Source organism: Pezoporus wallicus, unplaced genomic scaffold, assembly GCF_028554395.1.
Source record: "Pezoporus wallicus isolate ANWC-B61680 ecotype Strahan unplaced genomic scaffold, APGP_CSIRO_Pwel_v1 contig_4800, whole genome shotgun sequence".
Lineage (NCBI taxonomy): Eukaryota > Metazoa > Chordata > Aves > Psittaciformes > Psittacidae > Pezoporus > Pezoporus wallicus.
The window spans coordinates 38,070-61,964 of NW_026643029.1; the positions used below are offsets into that span (position 1 = coordinate 38,070).

The window sequence follows — 23,895 nt, forward strand, 5'->3', positions numbered from 1 at the left end:
GGATGCCTCCGGGTATGCTAGAACTAGATATAAGGACATAGCTATTGTTAAGAAGTAGGGACCGTGACTTGATTCCAGTCCTTTGGACGCCTAGGCCGGCTGAAATTGGCTCTGCCTCTTGGACAAAAACCAAGCCTTCAGGGAGCATGTGACCAGAGATGAAAAGTTCAGGCTCTCGGAAGACTCATTTACTTCATCCTGAGACCCTCGCTCATGACCACTAGGAGGCACTGTGCAGGCGCAAAGGACTTCTTAGCTTATTATAATACAAAGCGGGAATAGGACATGAATATGTATAGGCGTGTTGTGCAACCTCATGCGTATGTATACCTTTAGAGGATAAATGTAAAGGGGAAACAACGCTGAGGTGTGCATGCTTTTGGAGGAGTTATCCCCCATGCACCTCAGTGCTGAATAAAGCATACCTACTTTACAACTTTAACAAGTTGTGGAGTCTATCTGCGCATCACTAGTAATAAACAAATGTTAAAATGATTAGATATCCCATGTTTTGTGACCTAAAAGGATCAATCACCATTTTGGTTGACATGAAGTGGTCTCACTTACTTGTTTGCAATAATGCTTTCATGGAATCAACTAGGTTGGAAAAGAACTCCAAGATCATCAAGTTTTTAACCTTTACCCCAGGACTGTCAAGTCCACCACTAAACCATGTCACTAAGTGCCTCATCTACACAGTCTTTAATTGCTTTCAGGGATGGTGATTCCACCACTGCCTTGGGCATCCTGTTTCATTGCCTGATAACCCTTTCAGTGAGGAAATTTTTCCTAATATCCAGGCTAAACCTCCCCGGCACAGCTTCATGCCATTACTTCATGTCCTATTACTCTACCTGGGAAAAGAGATCATCCACTTCCTTGCTCCATCCTCCTTTCAGGTAGTTGTAGAGTGTTGTGGTCCCCCCTCAGCATTCTGTTCTCCAGACTAAACAACCATGGTTCTCTCAGCTGCTTCTCATCAGACTTGTTCCTACCAGCTCCCTTGCCCTTCTCTGGTTCTGCTTCAGCACTTCAGTGTCTTTATTGAAGTGAGGTGCCCAGAACTGAACACAGGATTTGTACTGGGCATTGGTGAGGCCACACTTCAGGGGGACAATCGCTGCCCTGGCCTTGCTGGCCGCACTATTTCTGATACAGGCCAGGAAGCTCCTGGCTGCCTTGGCTGCCTGGGCACAATCTAGCTCATATTCAGCTGGCTGTCAGTCAGCACCCCCAGGTCATTTTCTGCTGAACAGCTTTCTAACCACTCTTCCCCAAGCCTGTAATGTTGCATGGGGTTGTTATGGCCCAAATGCAGGACCTGGCACTTGGCCTTGTTGAACATCATGCCATTGACCATTGATCTCTCTGCAGAGCCTGGCAGGATCAAGAATTGGAGACCAGTAACGAGTGGTGTCCCTCAGGGATTGGTGTTGGGACCGGTCTTGTTCAACATCTTTTTTGGTGACATGGACAGTGGGATTGAGTGCACCCTCAGCAAGTTTGCCGATGATACTGAGCTGTGTGGTTCGCCACATGGGTCGTGTACATTTGACTTCATCTGGATCTATGGATGCATTTCTGGCATTCTGCCTATGATAGATCATTTCTAGAATGGCTGATTCCCTCAGGGCCTGGATTCATTTCTGTTGTGGTCTAGTTGGCTGAGCGATACATATCATCCTTGTAGGGAAACCTTTCCTTCACAGCTGCCAAGAGCAGCCCCCAAAGCCTGAGGGCTCATTTCTCTTTCTCAATTGATTTGTCAATCCCCTCTTCCTTAGCAAGTGATCCCAGCTGTTTGGATACTGTACCTTCTAGTTGGTGACTGTCGGCCCCATTGTCCCAGCATTGTAGCATGCAGGTGATGATGGGCTCCTCTGGAAGATAACTGAAATCTCTTTGTATATTCTGCAGCTCAGTTGAGGTCAGGATAACTTAATGATAAGTTACCTCTTCTTCTTCCTGTGATTCCTGTACTAATTCCTCTTGTTCAGATGCTGCTGAGTCTTCATCTTCCTTTTACTACATGAGTTGCCCTTCATTGCTGTCATGAGCTCAGCTGTAAGAGTTATTTTTCTCCTTCTTAGTAGCTGGTGCAGTGCTGTATTTTTTACTTTAGTCTGAGAATTTCAGCCCAGGGTTACCAAGTTCCAGAGTCCCATTGCCCTATGCCTATAAAACAATTTTTAAAATGCCGTCTCTAAAGATGTGTTTTACAGCAGGAGTAACAAATTGCATTATTTTAATCTCAGAACCAATCCATGATTAACTTTAGTTTGTTTTTGTTTTGTTTTGTGTGTGTGTGTGTTTTGTGGGGTTGTTTTCCCCACTAAACTGCAGATAAATATCCTGGTTTTGAAACTTAATTTTGTTGTCTGAATGCTATCTCTGTATCAAAATTAATGCAAAATACCAAGGTATAAATGGACTAATATTTGAATTGAGACTAACGGTTTTCAGAGAGGACCGTTATCAAAACACAGCACTTCAAATTTAAAGGCATTTACTGCTTATTGGAAGGATTGTGAAAAGATGAAAATTCCCAGTTACATAAAATATTTATATAACGGATTGTCCTGGTTTTGGCTGGTGTCCTGGGTTCAGCAGTAGCAGTCATGTTTTTTCCTTTGTGTTAACTGGTGCAGTGCTGTGTTTTGACTTCTAGTTTGAGAACAGTGTTGGTGAAGCCGATGTTTTCGGTTGTTGCTAAGTGATGTTTACCCTGACCAAGGACTCTGTGAGGCTCATGCTCTGCCAGGGAGGAGGGGAGGCTGTGAGGAAGCAGAGACGGGGCGCCTGACCCGGGCTAGCCGGGGATGGATTCCATACCACAGCACGTCATGCCCGGGGTGGGGGGTAACTGGGAGTTACCCGGAAGGACAGGGGCTTCCGGGTGGAACTCGCTTTCTTGGCTGGTGGTATCGTATTCTCTTCTCTTGTTATTTTCCCTTATCATTGTTTTAGCTGATAGTAGCGGTGGTGGTTTGTTGCTGGACTTGTCTCAACCCGTAGGAGCTGCACTCTCTCGATCCTCCTCCCCGTTCCTCCGGGAGCGGGGAAGGGGAGAGCCCCGGGGCGGGGGGGGGGGGGGGGGAACGGACACGGACCTCGATTGTTGACAGCTCGGCACCACTCACTGGGAGTGAGTGAACAAGTTACCTGACTGGGTTTAAACCACGACAGTTCTTTTTGGCGCCCAACGTGGGGCACGAGGGGTTGAGATAAGAACAGATCTGACTGGATTGATAGTCACTCGTCACAATGCTGATTTATTGGCTCTCAAGGTTGTTCCTCTTGATCTCACAGTTTCAGTATATCATATCTTACGTCCATCCGGTATTGGCTGTATTAGTGTTTTTCAAGTGTGGGGCTTGGGCTAAGGTTTTTATCCCATTGTACTTTATGGTAATGACTTGTAATACAATAGAATCATTGATCATGAAACTGATCTGGCTTATGTTCCTAGTGTGGTCACCACCTTTATACTTTGGGAGGTATATGATGGAGGTGCTTAGCAATTACACATCTTTTTTCTCCTCCTCAGGTGCTCAACCTGTGAAGGAGACAGCCTTTTACCCTCCTAGTCGTCCCCCCAGACCATTTACATTTGAGAGTTTTGAATTTTTTAAATGGCCTTTTAATGCTGTTAAGACTTGTTTGCTGATGGTGATGGGAATCACCATGCTAACACGCATACAGAGTGTGTTTTGCCCACTACTGATTTCAAGAGTTAAGCAGATTCAGGTTTGGGTCTTGTCTGGGGTCAAACGACGATGTAGGAGGACCGAGAGATTTTCCCAGAGGCTGGACAGCCATGAGTGGCAGGGTGTGTGGGATAGTATGGGCAAGTATCTAGGTCAGTGGGCCCCTCCAGTATTTTGGAATTTCACTACCGAACAACTGCAAAATCCAGAAGAATTAGTAAAACACTTAAATGAGGTGTGTGGTCATTCTGGCCATACCAGAGATGGACAAATCACGGCAACGTGCTGGGGCTTGGCCTATGCTTACAGGGCCTTGTTCAACACTATCCAGCACCTTCAAAAGGAAAAGAATGTCAGCGGATTTGAGGGCAAAGCAACAGTCGCTACTCAAACTTTGGCTGCAATGAACAGAGCAGCTACCCCAGTGGCAAGTACAGCAGCTGCTCAAACTTCAACTGCAACAGACAGCGCGGTTACCCCAGCTCCAAGCACAGTAGCTACACCACCACCAGCAACAAGTACAGTCGCTACTCAAACCACAGTGATAATCACTGCAGCCAAACCAGAGGACCAATTCGTACCAATATCAGTTGCCCCTGTACGCAAGAGAACAAGCAAAAAGGGTGAAGTGAGATGAAGAACCAATGAATTCACCACCCGGTCCAGAATCTGATCAGGAGTCATCATCACATGACGAAGAAGAAGAAGAAGAGGTAACTTCTCGACCTCGGACCTCAACCGAGCTGCGGAATATGCGAAAAGATTTTACCCGTCAACCAGGGGAGCACATCATCACCTGGTTACTCCGATGCTGGGACAATGGGGCCGATGGTCACGAACTAGAAGGTACAGAAGCCAAGCAGCTGGGATCACTTGCTAGAGAAGGGGGAATTGGCAAAGCAATTGCAAGAGAGAAAAAGTCCCTCAGCCTTTGGAGGAGGCTCTTGGCAGCTGTGAAAGAAAGGTTTCCGTACAAGGACGATGTTACGAGTCGTTCGGCCAAGTGGACTACTATAGACAAAGGCATCCAGTCTCTGAGGGAATCGGCCATCGTAGAGATGATCTATCACATCAAGCCGAATAACGGGGATACACCTATAGATCCAGATGAAGTTGAATGTACAACGACCCATGTGGCGAAAACTTACACGGAATGCACCGTCATCATATGCCCATTCATTGGCAACAGTGACCTGGAATGACATAGTACCACTAACAGTGGATGAAATGGTTCATAAACTCCGAGAGTTCGAAGACAATCTCACTCCTTCCATCATCTCAGCTGTGAGAAAACTGTCCCAGGACCTCGACAAATTGAGGGACGATGTATCTGATTTATCCAGCTCCTCACGTGTACCAGCACACGTCTCAGCTATTAACAAAAGGCGTCCTATTGTTCAAGAGAGGAGATACAGAAGGTATACGCCACGGGGTACCCTATGGTTTTACCTGCAGGATCACGGAGAAGACATGACAAAGTGGGATGGAAAACCTACTTCAGCTTTGGAGGAACGGGTGAGTGAACTGAAGAGGGGAGCAAGGGCCAAGACTGATCGTCCCATGAGAGCTACGGCTTCAGTCTCTGGTGAGCAGTTTCCCAGATTGAGTGGAAGAGCTGATTTTACTCCAGCTCCTGTGATAATGAAGAATAATCCCTTTCAACACGACTTAAGTGTCCAATGCTGTGACGACCATTAGAGGGGCCCTGCCTCCAGCCAGGTGGAGGTAGGGGACAGTCGGATTTACTGGACTGTGTGGATCAGATGGCCTGCCACATCAGTCCCACAGAAGTATAAGGCTCTAGTAGATACCGGTGCACAGTGTACCCTGATGCCATCAAGCTGTCAAGGGGTGGAACCCATCTATATTTCTGGAGTAACAGGAGGATCCCAAGAGTTGACTGTTCTGGAGGCTGAAATCAGCCTGACTGGGAGGGAGTGGCAAAAGCACCCTATTGTGGCTGGTCCAGAGGCTCCATGCATCCTCGGCATAGAGTTAATTTTCTTATAACAGCTGGTGCAGTGCTGTGTTTAGGCTTTAGTCTGAGACCATTGATAATAAAACACCGATGTTTTAGTTGTTGCTAAACAGTGCTTACCCCGATGAAGGACTTTTCAGTCTCATGCTCTGCAGTGAGGAAGGGCACGGGAAGCAGGGAGGAGGGAGCAGAGACAGGGCACCTGACCCCTACTCCTCTGCAGTCTTCCCACAGGCTCACAGCCTCCATCAGGCATCCTCTATGGGCCTCAGGTGGATATCTGATCCACTGTGGACCTCCATGTGATGCAGGGGGACAGCCTGCCTCACTATGGTCTTCACCATGAATTGCAGGGGAATCTCTGCTCTGGAGCCTGAAGCACCTCCTTCACTGACTTTGTTGTCTGAAGACTTTTTCCTCTTACATATTCTCACTCCTCTCTGGCTGCTGCTGTTCTTGCATAATAGGTTTTCCCCCATAAATATGTTATCGCATATTTATCATATTGCTACCACTGTCACCAATTTGCTCAGCCTTGGCCAGCAGTGGGTCTGTCTTGGAACTTCCTGGCATTGATTCCATCAGACATAGGGGAAGCTTCTAGCAGCTTCCCACAGAAGCTACCCATGTAGCTTGCCTGCTGCCAAAACCTTGCCATGCAAACTCAAGGCAAGTTCTATTAGAGGAAATAAAACAGGTAGTACGTAATATTTGCTTTCATTGTAAAATGACTCTTTTATGAATATAGTTCTCTTATGAGGTCTTATGGCTGTGATAATTTAGCCCACAGAAAAGTAAATCTGGTGTTCTAGTAGGATGAATGTGAAAATTAGCATTAGAAGTTACTTGGAATATGGCTGAAATATGACTGGAACTTAATTAGGCAAGCATGTTTGTCTTCACTCAGTTTGTATATGTTATTATGGTGTATAACACTGGTGTATTGTAAGCTGCAGTTATCCTTATAGCAGTATATAGTATTGTTTTGTTAATAACTGTGAACCAGTGGAAATCAACATTGATAGAAATAACATAGATTTCTCTTTCCTGCTTTGAAATTTTATTTTTAAAAATGTATATATTGCTGGCTGTATCCACTATTTATTTTGCTAAAGGATTCCTTTAGAAGTATGAAAGCTTGGTCAGTGTTTGTGTGGAACTTTTTTGTGACAATTTTGTTTCATAAGAATGTGCTAAACAGCCATTTCTGTTTCAGAAGACTGGGACTTCTCATTATAGAATCACAGAATAGTTAGGGTTGGAAAGGACCTTAAGATCATCTAGTTCCAACCCCCCTGCCATGGGCAGGGACACCTCACGCTAGACCACGTCACCCAAGGCTCTATCTAACTTGGCCTTGAACACTGCCAGGGATAGAGCATTCACAACTTCCCTTGGCAGCCCATTCCCCTCACCACCCTCACAGTAAAGAACTTCCTCCTAATATCCAATCTAAACTTCCCTTGTTTAAGTTTTAACCCATTACCCCTTGTCCTATCACAACAGTCCTTAATGAAGAGTCCCTCCTCAGCATCCTTATAGGCCCCCTTCAGATACTGGAAGGCTGCTATGAGGTCTCCATACAGCCTTCTCTTCTCCAGGCTGAATAGCCCCGACTTTCTCAGCCCGTCTTCATACGGGAGGTGCTCCAGCCCCCTGATCATCCTCGTGGCTCTCCTCTGGACTTGTTCCAACATTTCCATGTCCTTTTTATGCTGAGGGCACCAGACCTGTACACAGTGCTCAAAGTGAGGTCTCACGAGACAAGAGTAGAGGGGCAGGATCACTTCCTTTGACCTGCTGGTCACGCTCCTTTTGATGCAGCCCAGGATACGGCTGGCTTTCTGGGCTGTGAGCGCACACTGCTGGCTCATGTTAAATTTCTCATCAACCTACACCCCCAAGTCCTTCTCCTCAGGGGTGCTCTGAACCTCTTCTCTGGCCAATCTGTAACTGTGCCTGGGATTGCTCCGACCCAGGTGTAGGACCTTGCACTTGGCTTGATTGAACTTCATGAGATTGGCATTGGCCCACTTCACAAGCATGTCAAGGTCCCTCTGGATGGCATTCCTTCCCTCCAGTGTAGAAAGTGTATGTTCATTTTTTGACAGCTACATTAATTGGAGTTTAGAATCTGGGATGAATTCAAGGCAGTATCAGTCAGGTTTTCTAATTATAGTATTTTAGAGTTTAAGATGTTATTGATCATGTTTTTACCCTCTCTTCATTCACAGCCCCATGACTTTGACGAATGCAGATTTGATATTAGTGTAAATGATAGTATTTGGTATCTCCGAGCTCAGGACCCAGACCACAGACAGCAGTGGGTAGATGCAATAGAACAACACAAGGTATGTGTGTTTTGGTGTTTTGTTTTGTTTTTTCCTTATTTCCTCTTTCACTCCCTCATTAGAACTGGTGGTGCTTGTAGGGTGTTGTAAGCTTCACTATACAGTCATTAATGTATTCAAGGTATTTATGACAGATAAAAGCTGCAAGATTAAAGCTGTGTTTTAAATATGTTCCAAAAGAGTTGATTTACTTATCCTTCATATGTAAAAGTTTAGAGGACTGGGAGCTAGCAACTGTGAACCTTTCTTGAGCTCTCTAGCTTGTGTTATGTTTTGAGTGACTTTTTAATAGTTTTGGCCATCCTCTGTCACTGATTGTTGAATTGATTCTTATGTAGATGTCCTAGATGTTAAACTTTTTAGTCTTAGAGTTCACTCTCCTAGGTTATAATTCTGGTTTTTAGGCTTATCTCTTTCATCACTTGGCTGCTTTTATTGTATCTGATTACTGGCTTTTGTTTCCTTGTCTTTTAAGGCTCTACTGTTCATCACTATTTTGATTTACATTTCCTGATCTATGCCTTATCTCTTCCAATGAACTCTTACTGTCCTTTTTCCTAAAGGACTTAAAGGTCAGGTATTTTTAAAGTATGTAGCACGCAAAACATCTGTTATGTTTTCAGAAACAGGATAGGCATTCCTTCAACGTGTTGAATTTAACTACAATGCCTAGCACAATGAAACTTCTACCTCTGGGTTATACAGAGTCTGACTTATCATCAGCTAGTTGTTCAGACAGTGTATAATGGATTTATGTAGTTGTGTGCTGGACGTTTCGTTATTTAAAAAAAATAAAATTAAAAAAAAAAAACAAAACAAAAGAAAAAAACAAAAACCAACCCCACACATCTACTGACTTCTCTTGGCCGACTAGATGGGTGACCTTGTCATAAAAGGAAATTAAGTTGGTTAAGTAGGACTTTTCCCTTGTGAACCTGTGCTGTCTGTGACCAACAACTGCCTTGTCTCTCAAAATTTTTTCATTGACTTCCAGAATAATCTCCATATTTTTACCAGGAACTGAAGTGAGACTGATAGGTCTGTAATTATCAGGGGCTTCCTTCTAACCCTTCTTAAAAACTGGGACAACATTTGCTAGGCTCTAGTCATTGTTAGCTTCCAGTCGACTGGGACCTCTCCAGAAAAAATAATGGAGAGGTCCTGAGATAATGTTAGCCAGTTCTTTCGGTACCCAATGATAAATCCGATTGGGCCATGTATTTTTATGTACATCAAGTCTCAAACAAGTTCAGGGTTAGCTGGGAGTTTATCATTCCCTCCCAGTCATGGCCTTCCAACACAGGGCTTCAGGGGTCCCAGGGCATATCACCAGTGTTAGAAGCAAAGAAGGCATTGAATATTTCTGATTTGAATCCCTATTTGTGAGGTGACCAACCTCATCAAGTAGCAGACCGGTATTATCTCTGATCTTCCTTTTGCTGCTGGCATATTTTAAAAAAGCACTTTTTGTTGTCCTTCACAGTACTGGCCAGCTTGAACTCTAATTGGGCTTTGGCCACAGAAATCTCCCTGCAATGGCAAACAGCATCTCTGTAATCCTCTCATGTCAGTTGTCCTTGCTTCCAATGTCCATACACTTTCCTTTTCCTCCGAAGTTCTAGAAGATCCCTGCGCAGCCAAGCTGGCCTTCTTCCCTACTTGCTTGACTTGTCAATAATTTGAATCTCAGCTACTTTCCATTCACTGTGACTAAGTGTTGTGGTTTAAGCCTAGCCAGCAACTCAGAACCACACAGCTCACTCCCTCTCCCCACCCATACCCCCCCTTCTTCCTCCCCAGTTATCACAAGGGGAGAGAATACAATTGCTCACCACCAGCTGACTGATACCTAGCCCGACCTGAGTAGCGATCTGGGCCTTCTGGGTAACTCCCCCCAGTTTCTATACAGGGCATGACCTGCTGTGGTATGGAATACCCCTTTGGCTAGTTTGGGTCAGGTGTCTCTGCTTCCTCCCAGCTTCCTGTGCCCCTCCTTACTGCACAGCATGAGAGACTGAAAAGTCCTTGATTGGGGAAGTGCTACTTAGCAACAACTAAAACATCAGTGTTTTATCAGCATTATTTTTAGACTAAAGCCAAAACACAGCATTGCAAAAGCTACTAGGAAGAATGGCAGATGAAACCAGGACAGTATCCACCCCTGTCGTGGTTTAAACCCAGTCAGCCATAAATCAGCCACGCAGTCTCTCTCTCACTTCCCCCTTCTTTCCTTCCCCCTACTCCTGGAGGATTGGAGAGGAGAATTTAAAAGAATGTAACTCCCACGGGTTGAGATAAGAACAGTTTAGTAATTAAGGTATAACACAAATCACTAATGCTACCACCAATAATAATAATGATAAAGAAAATAACAAGGGAAGAGAATACAACACCTCAGCACCCACTGACCAATAACTCGCCCCACCCAGCAGTGAACTCGCCCTTCCGGGTAACTGCCCCCAGTTCTACATCTTGGGCGTGACGTGCTGTGGTATGGAATACCCCTTTGGCTAGATTGGGTCAGGTGTCCTGTCTCTGCTTCCTCCCGGCTTCCCCTCTTCCATGGCAGAACATGAGATTCGCAAAGTCCTTGGTCAGGCTAAACATTTGAGCAGTAACTAAAATCATTGGTGTTATCAGTGCTGTTCCCAGGCTGCAAGTCAAAACCACAGCACTGCGCCAGCTACTAAGAAGGAGAAAAAATGACTGCTACTGCTGAACCCAGGACAACCCCTTATGTCATGCCAGGTCTTATACTTCCCACCATCATCTTTTCTGTCTTTTAATAAAGATATATAATCACACTCAGATACCATTCCATTCCCTTAGTTGATGGAACATCGCTAGAGAAGTTCCTTGAGTTAATTCACTCCATGATTTGGGCTCCATTTATCATAACAGTCTCTCCAGGCAGGAAAAATGGTGTGTGGTGTTGGATTGTGGCCTGCTGAAGCCAGTTCAAGTTCCATTACCACTGTACTTGTTCAGTTTTATCAAAGTTCATTTTTCATTAATGTGGTGATCAGATCCTCAAATCCAAAGAGTTGGAGATGGGTGCTACGAGGCATCCAGCACAGTGATGGATATATAGCAGCCCTGGAAGTGATAATATTCAGTGTTGTACAGCATCATACAGTTCAGTTCAGTTGCTGTTTTCCCCCAAAATCAAATCCTCTTGAGGTACACACGGGTCTTGCCCATCCTCCTGCATTCCCCACCAACTGCACCCAGGTCCTTGAGCAAAAGCAATCCCAAGCGTGGCTTTGCCTTTGCTTGAGTCAGGAATAACCCAGACTGTTTTCCCCAGTGGATACTTTACAACTTTACATGCACTGCAGGAACTTTATCTCCCTTTACAGTATGAAATAATTTTGATTGGGAAAGCTCAGTCCTGTTGGCAGATCCCCTAGTGTTGACCAACTAGGTGGCTTGTGCTAAATGCATATCTCAGTGTTTGAAAGTCCTACCACCTGATGCTCTCAGTGTAATTTTTAACTGTCCATTTCATTTTCCCAGAGGTCTGTGTACTTGTGAAGGCTGCACCTCAAATCCTGTGTTCAGTTTTGGGCCCCTCACTACAATAGAGATTCTGAATCTGCTCCAGCAACTCAGTGAAAGGCAACGAAGCTTCCAGCAACAAAGTGAAAGGCCCAACGAAGGGCTTGGAACAGAAGTCTTATGAAGAGTGGGAACTGGGGTTCTTTATTCTGGAGAAGAGAAGGCTCAGAGGGGACCTGCAGGAAAGAATCTTTTAAAAAATAAATGTCCCAATTCTAGTTTACTTGGAAATATATCAGTGTATCATTTCACCTTCTCTGGACCCGCTCCAGCAACTCAGTCTCTCTCTCGTAGCCTGGAACTGAACACAGGATTCGAAGCATGTCCTCACCAGTACTCAGTACAGGGGGACAATCACTGCCCTGGCCCTGCTGCCACACTGGTGCTGATACAGGCCAGCATGCCACTGCCCAAAGGCAGGACTTGGCAGTTTGTCTTGTTGAACTTGATGCAGTTGACCACAACCCGTTGATCTAGCCTGTTCACATCCCTCTGCAGAGCCTTCCTATCCTCCAGCAGATCAACGCTACCACCCAATTTGGTGTCATCTGCAAATTTACTGAGGGTGTACTCAATCCCCTCATCCAGGTCGTCAATAAACATTAAACAACACTGCCCCTAATAACAAGCCTGGAAGGTCACCACTAGTGACTAGTTGTCAACTAGTTGTGACACCAATTGCCACCACTCTTTGGGCTCTGCCATGCATCTGGATTTTTTTACCCCATGAAGTGTAAACCTATCCAGCAGTCAATTTGTCTAGGAGAAAGTCCTTGATCAGAGTAAACCTTATTTAGTATCAACTAAAAACATTGGTGTTAACTGCATTGTTACCAGGCTGAAAGTCAAAAACACAGCACTGCACCAGCTACTAAGAAGGAGAAAAAATGACTGCTACTGCTGAACCCAGGACACTATCCACATGTTATTCCATACTATTCATGTCATGCTTAGATCCCACATTTTTCAATACACCATCACTTTTGTCTGTTTTATATATATATATTTACACACACACACAAATAGAGAGATATCATTCCTTAGTACATGGACCAGTCCCTATAAAGCTGCTGAATTCATCCAGTCCATGCTGTCTGGCTCCATCTCTTGTAACTGTTTCAGGGCAGGAGAGACGGCGTGTAGTGTTGGATTGTTGCCAGCTGATGACACTGTTGAACTCCTCTGGTTACTGCTGAGCTTGTCTAGTTTCATCAAAGTTCATTCTTTGTTGGGGTAATGATTGGAGGGAAGTCAAGGCCAGTCGCTGGTGACTTGAAGGCATCTACCTGGTGGGCTATAAAAGTGCTTCATAGCAGGCAACAGCATACAATTGAGTTCATTGGCTGTTTTCCCCTAAAATCAAATTCCCTTGACGTACACATCTGACTTGCCTGTCTTCCCACATTATCCACCAAGTATATCTGGGTCCTTGAGCAAAAGCAGTCCCACGAGTGGGTTTGACTTTACCTGAAGCAGGAATAACCCAGACTGTCTTCCCCAGCATATTATTTATGTGCACCACAGAAACTTTATCCCCCTCTACAGACGCAAAAGTTCTGATGGGGCTGGACCAGCCCTGTTGGCAGATCCTCTGGTGTTGACCAACCAGGTAGCTTTTGGTAAATGTGTATCCCGATGCTTGAAAGTCTCAACACCCATTGCTCTCAGTGTAGTTTTTAACAGCCCATTGTATAGTTTGTTTTCACCAGACGCTGGCACATAGTAGGGGATGTGATATACCCACTCAATGCCATGCTCTTTGGCCCAAATGTCTATAAGGTTGTTCTGGAAATGAGTTCCATTGTCTGACTCACTTTTGTCTGGGGTTCCGTGTTGCCACAAGATTTGCTTCTCAAGGCATAGTTTGCTTCTCAAGGACAGTGTTCTGGGCATTGGCATGGGGCACAGTGTATATTTCCAGCCATCTGGTGCTTGCTTCCACCATGGTAAGTGCATGGTTCTTACTTTGGCAGGTCGGTGGGAGTGTGATACAATCAATCTGCCAGGCCTCCCCATAGTTGAACTTCAACCATCGTCCTCCATACCAGAGAGGCTTTAACCGCTTGGCTTGCTTAATTGCAGCACGTTTCACATTTGTGAATTACCTGGGAAATTTTGTCCGTTATGAAGTACACCCCTCGATCATGAGCCCATCTATATGTTGCATCTCTGCCTTGATGGCCTGAAGTGTCATGGGCTGACCGGGCTAAAAATAATTCATCCTTATGTTGCCAATCTAAATCCATCTGAGCCACTTCAGTCTTAGCAGTTTGATCTACTTGGTTGTTCTGGTGTTCCTCAGTGTCCTGTCTCTTGGGTACATGAGCATCTACATGGCGTACCTTCACCACCAGGTTCTGTGCCTGGGCAGTGATATCTTGCCACAGTGCAGCAGCCCAGATGGGTTTACCTCTGAGTTGCCAGTTGCTCTTCTTCCATTGCTGCAACCACCCCCACAGTGCATTTGCTACCGCCCGTGAGTCAGTATAGAGATGAACTTCTGGCCACTTTTCTCGTTCAGCAATGTTCAAGGCCAGCTGGATGGCTTTCACCTCAGCAAACTGACTTGATTCACCCTCTTCTTCAGGAGTTTCTGCAACTTGTTGTCAGGGACTCTATACAGCTGCTTTCCATCTCTGATGTTTTTCCGCAATATGTCAGGACCCATCAGTAAACAAGGCTTATTGCTTTTCTCTTTCTGACAGTTCATTACATGGTAAGGATTCGTGAGCACATGTCACGTCCCCCTCTGTGACATTCCAAAAACTTGCCCTCTCTCAGTCAATGATAAATTCCAGTATACCTGGACAACTGGGTTTTCCTGTTCAAGCTTGTTGTGTAATTAGTGCAGCCCACTTACTCTATGTAGCATCGGTTACCTGATGTGTAGAGGAGACCCTGCCTTTGAACATCCAGCCCAGCACGGATAACCGGGGTGCCAGGAGGAGCTGTGCTTCAGTGCCAATCACTTCTAAAGCAGCTTGAACCCCATCAAAGGCTGCCATCATGTTTTTTTTCAGTTGGGGTATAGCTGGCCTGAAGTCTCCCCTGGAGCTTTCTGCCAGAGGGTCCAGGTAGGAGCATTCTCCGTGGCTGTGGTGCAGAGCACAATTTTCATGTCCAGACTGATCCAAGGGCTACTGCATGAACTCTCTCTTGTTTAATTTGTTCAAAGGCTTACTGTTACTCAGCGTCCCATTTGAAATAATTCTTCTGGGTCATGTGATAGGGCTTACAATCAAACTGTAATTTGGGATGTGTGTTCTCCAGAGTCCCACAACACCCAAGAAAGCTTGTGTTTCTTTCTTATTAGTTGGTGGAGACATTGCTGTTATCTTGTTAATCACATCTGTGGGGATCTGGCACTGTCCATTGTGCCGTTTTATTTTCAAAAATTGAATCTCCTGTGCAGGTCCCTTGACCTTATTCCATTTTATGGCAAAACCGGCCTTCAGAAGGATTTGGATTATTTTCCTCCCTTTCTCAAAAACATCTTCTGCCGTATCGCCCAATACTGTAATGTCATCGATGTATTGCAGGTGTTCTGGAGCTTGCCCCTGTTCCAGTGCAGTCTGGATCAGTCCATGGCAGATGGCAGGGTTATGATTCTACCCCTGGAGCAGTCAGTTCCAAGTGTACTGTAGGCCTCTCCAAGTAAAAGCGAACTGTGGCCTTCACTCTGCTGCCAAAGATACTGAGAAAAAATGTGTTTGCAATATCAGTTGTGGTATCCCACTTGTCTGCCTTTTTTCTCCAGTTCCTATTGAAGTTCTAGCATGTCGGGATGCAACACTCCTGAGCTTGTAGCAGGTGATCCTTGAATATCAACCAACAGCCTTGGGCCTTCTTTCCCTCTAGGGCTATATCCCATGGAACCTTACTGAGCAGGTTCCTGAAGAGGCCAAAGTCTGCTCTCTTGAAGTCCAAGGCAGTGAGCTTGCTGTGTGCCCTTCTCACTGCCCTGAAGATCTCGAACTTGACCATCTCGTGATCGCTACAGCCAAGGCTGCCTTGGAGTGTCACATTTCCATCCAGCCCCTCCCTTTTGGTGGGCATGAGGTCAAGCATGGCACCTCACCTTGTTGGCTCCTCTCTGTTACTTGCAGGAGGAATTTGTCCTCCACACAATTGAGGAACGTCCTGGATTGGTTGTTCTGTGCCATACTGTCCCTCCAACAGATATCAGGGTGGTTGAAGTCTCTCATCAGGACAAGGGCCTGCGAGCATGAGGCTGTTCCTTTCTGTCTATAGAGCTGTTCATCCACAGAATCTTCTTGATCAGGTGGTCTGTAACATGTCCCCACATTTATGTCCTCTATAGCTGTTCTCCCTTTGACCGTGACCCACAAACTCTCTCTTAACTGATCTCCTGTCCCCAGGCAGAGTTCCATACTCTCCAGCCTATCACTGACATAAATAGCAACTTCCCCCCTCGTCTGCTGGACTGTCTTTCCTAAAGAGCCTGTAACCTTTCATTCCAACACTCCAGTCATAGGAGGTATCCCACCATGTTTCTGTGATGCTTATTATATCATACCCCTGTAGACGTGCACACATCTCTATTTCCTCTTTTTTATTCCCTGTACTGCGGTTGTTTTTATAGAGGCATCTGAGCTCAGCTCCAACTGAAGCCAGCTCTTTGGCTGAAGTGGCTGAAATGCCTCTACATCTCTCCGAGCATTTATGCTGGCAAGTGATTGGGTGTGTTGGGATGGAATCAGCATTGTGATGAGTGTCTGTTAATCCGAAACAGTGAATGCACATCACAAATACACTCTGGTCAGATCTGTCGTTGTCTCAACCCTTCGAGCTCCACGTTCAGCACCACAAAGAACTGTTTTGGTTTAAGCCCAGCTGTTAAATCTGAACCACAAAGCTGCTCGCTCACCCTCCCCCCCCTCCCCCCCCCCCCCCCCCCCCCGCTCCTGGAGGGATGGGGAGGAGAATCAAAAGAATGTAACTCCCAGAGGTTAAGATAAGAACAGTCCAGTAACTAAAGTATAATATAAAACCACTACTGATACCACGAAAAATAATAATGATAAGGGAAATAATAAGGGGAGAGAATACAATTGCTCACCACCTGCCAACCAATACCTGGCCAGGCCCGAGCAGCGATCAGAGCCTTCTGAGTAACTCCCCCCAGTTTATATACTGGGCATGATGTTCTTTGGTATGGGATACCTCTTTGGCTTCTTTGGGTCAGGTGTCCTGTCTGCTTCCTCCTGGCTTCCCCTCTTCCCTGGCAGTTCTTGTTCTGCTTCTTCCTCTTTTGTTGTGCTGGCCTTGCTTTGTCTTCCTTCAGTAAACTAGCTGACATTCATGTCCATTTCTTCTTGCCATTTCTTCGACTTGTTCTAGTACAGGTCGGTTCTTTGGTTTAGCCCCACTGCTTGTTGCTGGGGTTGGAGTAGCTGCAGTGTCTGTTGTTTTGCCATCAGATCTTGAGACCTTCTTTTCCCCTTGAGGGTACTGAATATTGTTGAGCAGGGCTCTGTTAGCATGGGTGAGACCCCAGCATTTTGAAGTGATTTGTTCCTCTCTGGTATTGCCAGGATGACAGCATACCTTTTCTAAATATTTCACGAGTTTTTCTGGATTTTGCACTTGTTCAGTGTTGAAGTTCCAAAGTACTGGAGGGGCTCACTGGCCTAGATACTTGCCCATACTATCCCACACACCCTGCCACTCATAGCTATTCATCCTCAGGGAAGATCTCTTGGTGTTATTTTAAATAGTTGCTTAACTTTAACCAAGACCTGAACGATATTCAACAAAATGCTGGTTCCTAGTAATAGGGCCATGTTGGATCACAGGGATATTAAAAGTTTCAAAATTTTCAAACGCCATTGTGAATAGCCTGAAGAAGATATGGAAGCTGTGGGAGGCTCCACCATAGATTGGCCCTCCAAGGAGAAAATGCAAAAGGTCTAATTATTAATAGTTCCCATTACGTGCCTCCCGAAGGAAGGAAATGCTGAGTTCCACAGTTCCACAGTTCCACAATCAGTGATCCTATGATATCATAAGTCAGTGTTACAAAGTACAAGAGAGTGATAATTTAACCCTAGGCCGCAGAGCACACATAGTGCAAGTAAGGTGTGACATAATATAACCTTGAGAAAAAGAACAACAACTCTGAAAGCAAGTAAGTCAAGAAAGTAACTAGTGTCTATGAAACCAATACAGTGAATGCTTATAACAATTGTTTTGATATGCCCTGGTCAAATATGCTGTTGTGGTAACTCAGCCAGTAACTCAGAACCACGCAGTCGCTCGCTCCCTCCCTCCCTATACCTAGCTAAGGTATAATACAATACTACTGCTATCACCAATAATAATAATGATAAGGGAAATAAGAAGAAGAGATAATATAAAACTAAAAAGGGGAAAATGAAAAAAGCAATAAACACAAGTGATGCCCAATGCAATTGCTCACCCCCCACCGACCGATACTCAGCCCGACCTGCGCAGCAATCTGCGCCTTCTGGGCAACACCCCCCAGTTTATATACTGGGCATAATGTGCTGTGGGATGGAATACCCCTTTGGCTAGTTTGGGTCAAGTGTCCTGTCTCTGCTTCCTCCTGGCTTCCTGTGCTCCTCCTCACTGGCAGAACATGAGACACTGAAAAGTCCTTGATCAGGATAAGTGCTACTGAGCTACAACTAAACCATTGGTGTGTTATCAGCATTATTCTCAGACCAAAGCCAAAAGACAGCACTGCAGCAGCTACTAGGAAGAAAATTAACTCTATCCCATAGAAACCAGGACACACACACATAGTTCTGTTTTGCAAAGCAACTATTATTCTATGGCATCGTTTTCTGCTTTTTTTTCTTGATCTGTATGTCTCTCAATTCAGTCTTGCTAGAGTTACTTGTCTGTGATGTCGTAATGGATGGTTTCATAGAGGTGTTAGAGGGGCTAGGATGCTAGTGTTATCTTGATAGTCTGGGGGTATACTTTATCTTTTAGGGTGGTGAATGTCCTTGAAGTGAGCTGGGGTGCTTTAGTTGTGGAGACAGTCTTCTCACAGGAGAATGAATAATTGGTACATAAACTCTGAATAATCCTGAAAGATTCAGCAATGCCATGAGAGGCCCGAGGAAGCTTAAGCAAGCAAGATAAGAAGAAGCTGGAATTCACTGAGGTAATGAGAACTGTGGACTGTTGGCAAGCTTTTGAAGTCAAGTTCTCACACCTGTGCTTAACAACCAATTATATGTTAGTCACTAAGGGTCTTCAAGACACGTATCCAATCATAATATGCCAAATCACTGTAAGTGCATGTAAGAAATAGTATATAAGGAGTTAAGGGTTTGTAATAAATTTGGCAATCGCTTGATCACATTGATCGTCTCTGCTTTGTCCGTGACTCCCGCGTCAACATTTAGTCATGTTTGCTTAACCATGACTATACAGTATGCAATGTAAACTATATATTCTTAGAAAGTTGATTTCATACTATAAAGACTAATTCGTACAATAGTTAGGGAATGTGATTTTCTAGTACCATCTTATGTTCTATTTCAGGGTTTTTCTTGTCCTTTGCCATGCACGGGCTATTTTACTTGAACCTTTGAGGAAAAAGTTTTCTTACAGTTCCTCAGTATCCTTGTTTCACTTGTTAAGCTTAACATTCTTAGGTCTTTTTCATGCTATTTTAATTTTTGAGATTTTTTTCATTTTTTTTTACTATTTAATTAGGTACTATTATTGTCTTCTTCCTCTTGGTTTCAGTATTTCACCTTGTTTTATTCATAGTAACTTTACAGATGCTACATCAACATCTTGAACTTGCAGACACAGTCCGAGTTGTTAAGCCCCTGCTGCTTCCTGACAAGAAACAAATTAAGGGCTAGTTTTAGAGATGACGTTAAACTTGGTTTCATGATTTCTTTTATTAAGAGCCTCAGAACTCTAGTTTTGTGTGTGTGGTTTGGTTTTTAGACTGTATCTGGCAATGGATCAGAGTCAAGTTTACGACGCCATGGCTCCATGGTGTCTCTTGTTTCTGGAGCAAGTGGATACTCTGCAACGTCCACCTCTTCATTCAAGGTTAGTGACTAACATTTTCTTAGTATTGGTGTGTAAATAACACACACAAGTGGAAAGGAAATAAGCTATGTGAAGACTTATTCACACAATTGTAGGAAAAAAACGCCCACCATATCTTTGGTTTATTAAGTGTTAGTAATTAGCATGTGATAATGAACACATCGTACAGGAAGCTTTTTCATGCCTCCGTGCAGTTGTCCATGTTAAACTATGGTGTCATTTTCAAATGTCAAGAAAATCAAACCTGTAGGAGGATATATTAACATTTCCTAGCATACTTTTGAGACTATCAGGGCTTCTAAATGAAAGGAAATGGTGATTCTGTGATTTTATTGATTGACAAATGATGTCTTTCCTTGTTTCATGTGTATAAATATTTAATATTTGAATTTGGGTGGGCTGTACTTTTAGAAGAGCAGAAGAGGAGCAGCACAAGAAAGGGGGGAGTAAAGATTAGAACAAAGATCTTAAAATAGAACTGACTGTTTTCAGGCAAATAGGCGTAAACCTGGTAGCATGCAAGATCATGTTTTTAATAAGCGTTTATTGAATGCTCTAAATTAGCAGATGCAGTCAAGAGGAAAAGCTGAGATCAGTGATCAGTGGTTAAAATGAGTAAGAAACACTTATACAGTTTCATATTTTCTGTCATTAACAGTATTTTATATCTGTTGATATGTCAAATGTCTTTAGTGTACTTGAAGTTTTTCTTCATAACTGCAGAATTTTATTTTTATTTTTTTTGCATTGAATTATTGCTGAGTATGTACAAGCATTTGAGCCTTTTTTCTCTTGCATTTTCAGAAGGGCCATAGCTTACGTGAGAAGCTTGCAGAAACGGAAACCTTTAGGGACATCTTGTGTAGACAAGTTGATACTTTACAGAAATACTTTGATACCTGTGCAGATGCAGTTTGCAAAGATGAACTTCAGAGGGATAAAGGTAAAACTGTAATTAAAAACTCTTATCTCTATAGAATTTAACTTTTACACAATTGTAGGCTGAAATAATAAGTTTAAACTAACAGTAGTGTGTGTGGCTTTAAACTAACATAGTAAAATACAGCAAACTGTTCTAAGTTGCTAACATATATAGAGAAAGGAATGTTCAGCTGATGGGGGAAGGAACATCACAGGACTTATAACAACTAAGGAGACAGCAAATAAGAGCAAGGATGCTAGCCTTCAAAGTAACAGAGACTGGAGGAGAACAAAAGCAAGGACATACCAATTGCTAACTCAGCACTAGGACCTTGTGAGCGTGCACAAGCACTGAGGTCATTCAGTAAACACAGTGAGGAAGACTATCGGTGACCACCAGAGACCCTCACTCAGCAAGAAAGCACATGTGTAATTAGAATGCAAATATTCTGCTGGCAAGTATTGGGTGCGCTCACCTTTGTGAAATGATTCATGTGTGCGCCCAGCATTGCAATAAAGAATGCTGCTTTCTAAAACTCCACATTGAGTCTTAGAGAGTTTCTCCGACTGACTTTTGTGGTAATACAGTAGTTACTATAGGGTACCATATAAATAAAATATATATCTTAAATATACTCTGTAGTAATGGGATTAATCATAGATATTTCTGCATCAACAGTGTTAACTATTTTCACTTCAGAAGTTGGATTCCCATAAAAATCTGCTTAACTTAAATATAAACCTGTAGCTGTCAACTGTATAAAAGTAATGTTTTTTTAAGCATTTGATGTTATAGAACAATAATTGTTTACCCCATAAAATGAATTCAAGTTAGTTTAACATTGTATCTCTTAACTTTATTTAGAAAAAAATAGGAGATTAGTTTTGATAGGAAAAACATGTTCTTTACAAAAGGCAAAGGTTCCGCCATAATGAATGCTCCTGAGATGTATTGGCTGCAGCTAGAGTATTGAGTATGCATGTAATGTCCTAGTAGACTCAGGTGTGGATGTCTACATATCTCTGAATTGTTCTTCTCAGAGCACAGCTTGTTGTATTCAGGCCCTCTCTTGAGGTATTTATATTCATCCTCGCATTTTTTCTGGCAGCCTGAAACTTTTGATAGTGAGAAAACAGTAGATAAGTACTATTTCACTTTGAGAACTTTCTAGTGTAAAACAGTATATAATTGCTCAGTTGCGGCTCCCTGCTTATCCAGTTGTAACACCAAAATAATGTTCTTCTTACGATCCAGTGCTAAATTTTGACACTGAGCAAATGTTAGTCTCCTGATGGTTTCTGACAGTAATGTTGATAGTGGTTTCAGGTTAAAAAAAATGGGGGGTGGTGGTGTCATGACTGTTGTTATAGGAAAAAATCTTAAATAGTGCTTAGCTATGAAGATGCTTTTCATAGAATAGTTAGGGTTGGAAAGGATCTTAAGATCATCTAGTTCCAACCCGTCTGCCATGGGCAGGGACACCTCACCCTAGATCATGGTCTGAATTCTTTCTTGCACAGTAAAGAATTGGGAAAGCTTTCTCACTCCCATAACATACTCTCTTTCACATTTAGTGGTAGAAGATGATGAAGATGATTTCCCTACAATGCAATTCGATGGGGACTTTTTACATAACAGTAATAGCAGTAAGGAAAAATGTAAGTCTGTCACCTTTTTCACTGACAATTCATATGAATCTTATGATAAACCTGATACAAGATGGGTATTTATGCTCTTTTCTAAGCAGAAAATGACAAGAATAGTTATTTGAATGTATGTGACAGGAAGTTCTTATTCGTGTTAAGATAATCATGAAAAGCAGCTAAGGAATGATAATTTGAGTTATTCTTAACTCAAGACATATTAATGAAAGCTGTCAAACTGTAATTTCCTGTTCTGTGTCCAAAGCTATTTCCACTACAAAATTCTGTTAAGACGGCTGTATCATTTGGATATTGGGAACTGAGATTTATAACAAGCAATTGTAGTTTTTCTTGCAAGTGTTATCTGCTTTAGCAGTGTGGCAGAGCACAATGCTTTTTCAGTTAGGTGTGCCCTATTATGTTTTCCCTAAATTCTATGGCTATGTAATGGTTAAGTCAACATTGTATGACTCATCATAATTTTAGCTCTTTTTTTAACTCTTATTTTCCAGTGTTATGATGAACAGAATTCTGATTTTTATTCTTATCTTAAATGGCATGGTTATAGTCATTGTACTCACTGCATCCATGCAATAAATGTGAAGAACTTGCACAAGTCTTGCTGTTTTAGAAATCTGATACGTCTGGCCTTCCAGAAGTTGTATATGCATTTGAATTTCTATTTGCATTCTTCTTATACTTTTTCTTGCTTCCCAACTGAAATAATTTCAGTATTTACATTCTCTAGTTGTTGATAATTCACTATTTGTTAGGCTTTGGTTTACAAAAATTTGAAGCCAAACAGTTTCAAATCTGATGGAATATCCAAAAGAAGTTCAAAAAGAACTTCAAGAAGTTCAAAATACTTTTTTTCAAGAACCTGGAAAATATATTGGCACAATAATCCTTTTCTATCTTCTGTTTTCTTTTTAACTGCCTCTATTTCCCTGTGTGTTGCATGTTTACTTGTTGTATTTAAATGCTCTTTTTAGATTATTGCTAGAACTGTTATGATGTAAGGAAATGGAAGGAGCTTTCAGTATACTTCCAGAGAATTAATCATATGAGTAGATTTTTTCACTGATATAAAGTGCTTGCCCTGCTAAGGATTAATTGTAGTGCTGATTTCAGAGTTTAAGTAGCATATAACTTTGAAGTTTCGAATAAATCTTTCTTTCCTCTTATAACCAAATATAATCAAGCTTGCAACACTCACAGTAATTTAAGTGATATACACATTTCTCTTGTAAAAGGAGGGCAGGAGGAAAAAGTTAGTATGACCATAGAAATTTGTGTACTGCTCTGAAGAAGACATTTTGGGTAGGCTTTTCCTTTTCTGTGTTCTCTAGGATCTTTGTGTGAATAGTTAAAAAGAGCACTATGAAGGTATTTAAATTTATGGCTCACTTTCCAGTTAGAAAATCTGGTAACTGAAGCAAACAAAAAAAATTCAGAAAACACAAGTGTAGCAGAATACAATTGCTTACCACCAGCTGGCCAATGCCCAACCTGTCCCTAATCAGTTTATATACTGAGCATGATGTTCTATGGTATGGAATATTCCTTTGGCTAGTTCAGGTCAGCTGTCCTGGCTGTGCTCCCTGCCAGCTTCTTGTGCACCTGGTCACTGTCAGAACATAAGAAACTAAGAAATTCTTGGTTTAGATTAAGCACT

General features: G+C 43.0%; 1 protein-coding gene across 1 annotated transcript in view; it reads left to right on the forward strand.

The window, feature by feature from the left end:
* Window positions 1–23,895, forward strand: part of LOC130592289 (ceramide transfer protein-like) — a 75,436-nt gene that overhangs the window by 12,003 nt on the left and 39,538 nt on the right. The window contains exons 3-6 of the mRNA XM_057396521.1: window positions 7,920–8,036; window positions 19,548–19,655; window positions 20,460–20,598; window positions 22,152–22,235. Coding sequence (XP_057252504.1) covers window positions 7,920–8,036; window positions 19,548–19,655; window positions 20,460–20,598; window positions 22,152–22,235 — 448 coding nt within the window. The remainder of the gene's footprint in view (window positions 1–7,919; window positions 8,037–19,547; window positions 19,656–20,459; window positions 20,599–22,151; window positions 22,236–23,895) is intronic.